This window comes from Brassica rapa, chromosome A01, assembly GCF_000309985.2.
Source record: "Brassica rapa cultivar Chiifu-401-42 chromosome A01, CAAS_Brap_v3.01, whole genome shotgun sequence".
In the NCBI taxonomy this organism is placed as follows: Eukaryota; Viridiplantae; Streptophyta; class Magnoliopsida; order Brassicales; family Brassicaceae; genus Brassica; species Brassica rapa.
In genome coordinates, this window is record NC_024795.2 from 13,354,733 (window position 1) to 13,363,289 (window position 8,557).

General features: G+C 33.4%; 1 protein-coding gene across 1 annotated transcript; it reads left to right on the plus strand.

Annotated features, from left to right (window-relative positions):
• The first annotated feature begins 2,687 nt into the window (after positions 1-2,687).
• On the plus strand, positions 2,688-4,611 carry LOC103827655. Its single transcript, XM_009103188.2, has 3 exons — positions 2,688-3,319; positions 3,415-3,602; positions 3,815-4,611. Exons 1-3 carry the CDS (start codon positions 2,764-2,766, stop codon positions 4,310-4,312), a joined length of 1,242 nt encoding a protein of 413 aa, XP_009101436.1. The 5' UTR covers positions 2,688-2,763; the 3' UTR covers positions 4,313-4,611.
• Positions 4,612-8,557: the final 3,946 nt, after the last annotated feature.

The following is an 8,557-nucleotide window of genomic DNA, read 5'->3' on the forward strand; positions in this document are numbered from 1 at the left end:
TATATTGAGAAATTGTGTCTTGTTTGTGTATCTGCTATGTAAACATTGCACACCCAATGTTAAACAATTTAGACTGCAACTTAATTTTTGGTAAGTAAAATGTGGATTGACTTATTTCATTAATTTCATAATTTTTACCATATAACTTGAAAAGACTAGAATATTCATTTGATTAATTCCACATTCAAAAAATGCATATAAAGACAAACATTCCTAAATATTCTTCTACAATTTGGATAAAGGATGAGTGGAATGAATATATTCCATTTTTCTAACCAATTCCATTCATTTTATTCCGTCCAATTTTACTCTACTAATTTATTTTATGATTACCTACGCTTGTAGTGCTCTGCATATCATCTTTACAACATGACCAACCCGAATAAAAAAAACAGTTAGCTCCTCTTTCTAATGTTAAGACTAGGCATGAAAGTTCGATTTTCTTTTTTCTTTTCCTAGTTTTCCAATTCTAGAGATATAGGAATTGGGTTTGTTTATTTATAAAATTTGGCTTGGTTATTTTTTTTTTTCAGTTTGAGTAACAGTGTTGAGAACCAGCTAATATCCAAGAAATTTGTAAGTCCAATTTGGTTTTGATTTTATGATTTGGTTACATTCAATTGGCTTAGGTAAGGTAAGGGACATGGTGAGGAACGAACAAAAAAATGAGTAATTTGGGGTTTTGGAATAAATATGTTAGGATATAAATATCTAGCAGTTCATATAATTTTAAATCTTCCGGATAAAAATATCTGGGCAATTTGATTCTTTTGGGTAATTCAAATAAATTTAAATATTCCAGATAAAACATATTCGTATATTCAGTTTTTCAGGTAGTTTAATTTAAAAATAGTATTTTTAAATATTTGAGTTTTTGAAACCTAATATTTTTAGATATATAAACTGTATTTAAAATATTTAAATACAGTTCTCAGTTAGGTTCAAGTTCAGATTTCTTTTTTTAATTCTAGATTTACAAATTGTTCAGATGTTTGTGAATATCAGTTAGGTTTCTGTTTCGGGTTTTTTGTTTGGTATTCGGTTAAAAGGCTCATGTCTAGTTTAGAATGTTATCTATTGTTCCTTGGATTTATTTCAGAACTCTCCTTGCTTTTTGCACGTTGGGATCTCTTGGTTTAGATAAAGGTTAGATAAACTCCTAAACAAGTAAGAGCCAGAAAAAATAAGGGCTGGTCTAAAAATGACGCTAACTACAAAAGTCTTCCTACTGTTCCTAATGTGCTGCAATATAACGTTGGATCTCTAAGTTATACTATCTCATCTTGATCCTTTCCAAAGAGTGTAAGTGGTGATAAACACTTATATTTATTCATTCCAAACTTATCTAATAATTGTCTTGCATACTTTGGATTAGGAACAATCCTTCTCTTGTGCAAACAATCTCAAAACCAAAGAAGTACTTATTTTTCCAAGTTTATTATCTAAAAGGTCCTTTTCAATTTTTGAACTTTTGAATCACGCTTTCATTGTTCCATGTAATAATGAAATTATCACATATAGGCTAATCACCATGGTCTCTCCCACATGTTATTGAATATATATTACTGTATCGCATTTATTTCTCATGCATCCTTTCAATATGAAGAATGAATCAATCTTTTTATACCAAGAATTTGGTGATTGATTTAGTCCATATAGAAATATTAAATACATACTTGAAGACAGAGGAGGAAAGCAGAGTCCGTGTCCAACGGGCGGAGATAATGATAGGATGGACGCCTCCTCGAGGGGGTGGATGAAACTGAATACTGATGGAGCATCACATGGTAATCCGGGACTGGCGTCGGCTGGAGGGGTATTGCGTGATGGAGAGGGTGAGTGGTGCGGTGGATTTGCGCTCAACATAGGAGGTGCTCGGCGCCTCTGGCGGAAATGTGGGGAGTCTATTATGGCCTTGTGATTGCTTGGGAGAAAGGTATCAGGAGGCTGGAGGTGGAAGTTGATTCCAAAATGGTGGTGGATTTTCTTACGACAGGGATTGAAAATACTCATCCACTGTCTTTCCTGGTACGATTGTGCCATGGCTTCTTGACGAGGGGCTGGTTGGTCCAAATTGTTCACGTGTATAGGGAAACTAACCGATTAGCTGATGGGTTAGCTACCCTTGCGTTTTCTCTTCCTTTTGGGTTTCATCGTTTTGATGTTGTTCCGCTTGAGTTTGCTAGTTTGATACGAGAGGATGTCGATGGACTGTTACAGCCACGACAAGTTCGATTGTAATTTGAAGTTTTAGTTTAAATAATATTGGGAGGCTTCCTCCCATCTTCCTACCCAAAAAAAGTAGAGAAAATTTAAGGGTGTGACTGGTGACAAAGTGAATAAAAAGAAACACTATATTCTTTAATATTCCTTAAACATTTTACCATTCATGAGGAATAAGTTTTCTTTTTCATTCTTCTTCACTCCTTTATTTGTAGAACAAATCAATTCCTCATCAATTTTGATAAAGAACCATCATTTTTTATCATTTCTAAAAATTTATTCCTATTCATTTATTTCTTATCCGTTCTTATTGTTTCTATAATGGTTACCGGTATAAATGTTTTAAAATATTCCTGTTTACAACATTTTTTAATAGAATTTTAAAATACTTTTGTGAAATGACGGAACTTGAATTTAGTGGGCTTTTGTTAGAAAGCCCATTTAGATCAAGATTGATTTGGCGTCGTCAATGAGGTTAGTTTATGGTCGCGATGAGATTTTAGAGAGAGAGAGAGAGAGAGAGAGAGAGAGAGAGAAAACATGGCGTGGTTAGCCAGATCCATTGCGAATTCTCTGAAGATCGACGAAGAAGACGATGACGAGAAAGAAACGATTGAACATCCCGGTTCCGATCAGCCGTCTTCACCGTCGGCGTTGAAATCGCAGTCACCACGAGGCGTGAAGGAAGACATCTCCGAACTCACAAAGACCTTTAGAAGTCAGCTATGGGGTGTGGCCTCGTTCCTGGCACCACCGCCTTCTTCCTCCGATCCGGCGGATGAGGAGACACGGAAGTCGTCGGATCTGGCGGAGGGGGAGGAGGATCTGATTGCTGGGATCAGGAGCGATTTCGTGGAGATCGGAGGTAGGTTCAAGACCGGGATCTCGAAGCTATCGGGGAACTTGCCTGTATCGGAGATTACGAAGATGGCTTCGAGTTTCTGGCAAGGAGGAGGTGGGGACTCGAAAGAGCGTGATGGTGTTGGAGATGTGATCGGCGTGACGGAGGAAGTAGTTGGGTTCGCTAAGGATCTTGCTCTGCATCCTGACACGTGGCTTGATTTCCCCTTCCCTGAAGAGGATCATAACTTCGATGGTACGTTTTCCATTCAATTGGAATCTATACAAGACTTGTGTGATATCTTGAGTCTATACATTTTGTTTAAGCGTCTAGTTCTCAATCGTTTGCAGACTTTGAGATGACTGATGCTCAGTATGAGCACGCGCTGGCCGTGGAAAGGGTTGCAACAGGTCTAGCTGCTTTGAGGATCGAGCTTTGCCCAGCGTACATGAGCGAGTACTGCTTCTGGAGGATTTACTTTGTACTTATGCATCCTAAGTTCAGCAAGCATGATGCCTTGCTTCTCTCTACTCCTCAGGTATGCTTCATTTCTCTTTCCATCTCTTCTCAAGTTTTGAAGCTAATCTGATTTTTTAATGGACTTTTTGGCTAATAATGAACTTCAATAGTGTAGCATTTGAGTTAGGTTTGCAAAGTCTATGTCATGTTATTTAAATAACTAATAATTTGGGAAAAGAGTTGTGAGACTTTTCTGATGTGAATCATTGTATTTTTCCTTTTTCAATAAAGGTGCTTGAATCAAGAGCATTGTTATCTCATGAGCTGCTGCATAAGAGAAACAAAGCTGCACTAGTGCTGCCAGAGACTAGTGGTGATACTGGAACTGCTGCTAATGCCAATGAGGAACCACTTACTGTGTCTTCACCAGAACCAGTCAAAACCATCTCCGTGGAAACAATACATTTGAGTGATACATCTGAGGTTGAGACGGAGAAGCACCCAATTGAGAGCAAGGAGATACAAGTTGTTGACAAGCCTGTGATTGAAGAAAAACCAGCACCAGCGCCCCATGACAAGCCAGTCACTGGATCTTCACCTAGAGTTATTGACGTTCAAGTCGATGATGATGATGATGATGATGTTGATGATTGGTTGAAGGATGAAGATAATGCAGGAACTGTTAGCTCCACCGTAGCAACCAAACATGTTGTGGATGAGGATGAAGATGTAACGTTTAGTGATCTTGAAGAAGATGACGACGATGTGCCAGTGAATTACAAGAAATGATTCTTGAATCCTCAGCCCTACCAAGTTAAGTTTTATTTAAACGCTGTCTGTTGAAGAAGATTGTGCCACGGCCGGGCTCAGGTAAGCCGGAAGAAAGAAAAGAATGAAACGATGCGCACTAGTGTTGATGACAAAACTTTGATGCAGTATTGTGTGATCTGTGACCCTTACTATCCGTTTAATTGCAATTATGTTTGTGTACGCTCTCTTTCGAGAAACTGCCGGGCTTGTAAATAAACCAGCACCATGTCATGATAATTAATTATGCAAAAATATACGAAATTTATGTAAGCCATTTATTACTAACCTTTTGAAACTAGTGTGATGTTATTAAAACTAGAAAAAAGTAAAAATAATATTTTTGTTCAGTTTAATTTAGTTTAATTTTTTTTGGTTCAGATTTGGTTAATGATCCTAAAATTTAAAATATCCAAGATTATAAAAAAAAGCGAATAAAAATGTTTGAACTACCAAAATATCTGAATTAATCAAAACTTCTTATATAACAAGCTTTTGAAGTGCACAAATGCTTAAAAATATTCAAAGTTAAGTAAAAACAAAGGTTTTAAAAATCAAGCAACTTTGTATTTTTTGGATATCCATACCATTTGGACTGGTTCGAATCACCCTATATATTAAAAGAGAAGTCACTTTAGTGATTTATGCTGACATGGCATTAATATAGAGCTTCTCAGAAAAATTGTTATAATTCTATTGGTCGATTTTTTTGAATTTTATTTTTCATTTATTTTAATCAATCGCTTATATAGACAAGCCCAAAACTATTGTCGATTTCGTTAAGCCCATATATAGCTAAGAGATAATAATTATCGATTTAGTTTAGCCTTGGGTACCCGTTCGGGTTCGGGTCGGGTATTTCGGATTTTCGGGTATTTCGGTATAGAGGTGTAGAATCCGTTCGGGTATTTCTGTACATCGGGTCGGGTTCGGGTATTTTTAATTCGGATTCGGTTATTTCGGATCTGGTTCGGATATTTAGATTTTGAAAAAAAAAATTAAAATTTTCATTTCTCAAGTTTCTTATATTTAAAAATATAACTTTCAGTTAACTATTTTTAATAGATTGAATAGTTAATAGATTTGGACATAACATTTTAAAACTAAAAAGGTATTAATTTAGTTATTTTTTAAAAAATTTCGGATATAACTTTTTGTTAATTTTTGAAATAAAAAACTTGACATGCATTTTAAGTGAGTAGCAAATCATTTTTTTTTTCATAATTGTATGTATATCATATGAACTTAAAGTATGTGTAGTATCAATATAAATATTTTATATAAAATGAGAGATGTAAACTAGAAATATAAGGTTAATTATACATATGTTCGGTTATCTTCGGATATCCATTCGGTTTCGGGTATTATCCGTTCGGGTTCGGATATCCAATCTCTCCTTATTCAATATCTGTTCGGGTATTTTGCTACTTCGGTTCGGATTTCAGTTCGGGTTTTTCGGATCGGGTTCGGGTGCCACTTCGGATATTGGGTAAAGTGTCCACCCCTACTAATTAGGTTGTTTGTTTTTAATAACTTACCTTTCTAATATGGATTACTTGCACAAGTTGAAATCATTAAATATGCAAATAACTTATTGACAAAATTTGTTTTTAATAACTTACCTTTCTAATATAGATTACTTGCGCAAGTTGAAATCATTAAATATGCAAATCACTTATTCACAATATAGATTACTTGCGCAAGTTGAAATCATTAAATTTTATCGATTTAGTTTACTCTTGGACAAAATTTTAGAATTAAGACAAATATTAAAAACTTTCCTTATTATTCAAACGGTAAACTTGCGCATGTTGATATCATATTTATTACATTGCTTACAAAATATTTTAATGTTTCTAATTAAGTTGTTTGTTTTTAATAACTTACCTTTCTAATATGGATTAATTGCACAAGTTAAAATCATCTCAATGCAAATCATTTTTTGACAATACACATTTAATATCTTTCTTTAAACGATTTTATTATTTATTGTGCAAAATATTGTGCGTCATTAATATGAGAAATAAATCGACTGTATATATATAGGAGACACCAAAGGTCTTAAAATACAAACATTCTCTTTTCATTCTTTAAAGTATTATTCACAAATCTCTCCTCTCATACTATTAAGGTATTACGATGATGCTGCTTGTGTGCTAAGAAAAATGTGTTTAGACGCAAAGGCTCCTCATCTTTAGAACCCTGAACTCAACTCTTTGTGTCTTGTCTCCAAAAAGCATGCCTGGTCTATCTTTTCCATGTGTTGAATACTGGTAACGAAAATATGGTCTTTCTTTTTTTATATGTAGACCAGGCCGTGAGAGTGATAGTGATCCAGAAAACCTTGATTGAACATGCTGAGAAGCTTCGCCAAGTTAAAGCAGTTCTTGAAGAGGTTCTTTAGTACTTCCTTTTTTTTTGTTGAATATTGTCCTGGAAAAGTATTACATAGTATCATTTAGTGATACTATCTTATGTTATTTTTTTTGTTGAATATACTATCTTATAAGTAAGCTAGCATTATGCATTTTTTATTTAATTCATGAGGTCATTTTCTCACAGCAGAGAACCTTTTGGAAAGGCGCATGGAGAAAATTTCTCAGGGATATACATGAAGGTTCAACTGAAGCCGCTGAAGTGGGCTGGTGAAGGCGAAGAAGAAAGACATGTAGAGGCCCTTATGATTCTTAAATACGGCGGCGTTCTAACTCACGCTGGTAGAAAACAGGTGTTTACATACTCTACCATTTAATTTGTCATCGTTATATATATATATATATGTTTTCCAAATATGGAAGAATTGTTTAACTTATTGACTTTTAACATCACTTGCCATAAAATCTAACGAATATTACAAATAACAATTTATGGAAACTATTCTTGAAATTATTGAAAGACTAATAATGTTTTATTTATTACTTTTAATATTTATAACCTATAAAATAAAATGAACGAAATTTTATATAAGATAGTTATAATAGTTTTATACTTGATGAATTGTGTTCGAATATAATTATATAATAACTATTTTAAATATTACAAAATCCAAAAATATTTATTAATATTATTTTTAAATTATTTATCGTTGTTTAAAGAATAAATTTATCATAATTTTAAACTAATTTATAAAATGCTTACAAAATGCAAGGCAAAGTTGCACTTTCAAGAGTTAAGTCGAGATCTCGATTAAAAATCCTAATAACTGGTAAAGAAGGGAAGCCGAAGACAAAAACATTGAATGTTGTCTACTAGGCCTGGGCGTTCGGTGGTCCGTTCGGTTTCGGTCCGGATAATTCGGATTTTCAGATTTTCGGTGTTATGCTCATAAGTACCATTCGGGTTTTACTAATTATCGGATCGGGTTCGGTTCGGTTCCTTTCGGGTTCGGTTCGGTTCCTTTCGGGTTCGGTTCGGATCGGATTTAACCAATGTTTAAAATCGTACAAAAATATATTTTTAAAAACTTCAAAAATTGACCAAATTGTTTTTAAAATATATAAATTATTTACAAATCTAATTAAAAATTAGTTAAACTATCTAAATTAACTAAAAAGTATTTAAAGTAACAAATAAAACAAACTACAAAAATATTTTGAATACTCTAAAATATCTAAATCACCTTAATATATATATAAACATTAACATATTTAACTAATTTCGGATATCTTCGGATCCTAATTTGGATTTCGGTTCGGTTCGGGTTATAACCAAAGTCCAAAGTAGTAAGCTCATAAGTCCCATTAGGATATTTTTGTAAAACAGTTCGGATTCGGTTTCGGTTTTTCCGGTTCGGGTTAAGGTCGGTATTTCAGGTTGAGTTCAAAACGCCCAGGCCTATTGTCTACAAACAAATTTTTCAGAATATTCCGTAGTCACGGTACGTAATTTTAATCTACTTTTTTCAAATACAAATTTTAAAATATATAAACTGTTACAATTATTTATTTTTTTGTATTTGCCAGATGGGTTGTGATGAGTTAGGAGACCGATTACGGTATGTCAATTTAATATTATTTCATGTTCAATAAAATTTAGAAATTTATAAATCTATCAAATAATGTTAACCCGTCAAATTTCTTACAAAATTTATTTAATTTTTTGCAGGTTTCTAATTGAATTTGCTTTCTTTATCGAGAAATGTACTTCATAATTTATATTATTTATGGATAATATTTTGATTTTTTTATATTTTTAATATGTCTACATAAATATTTGTTTATTATTTAT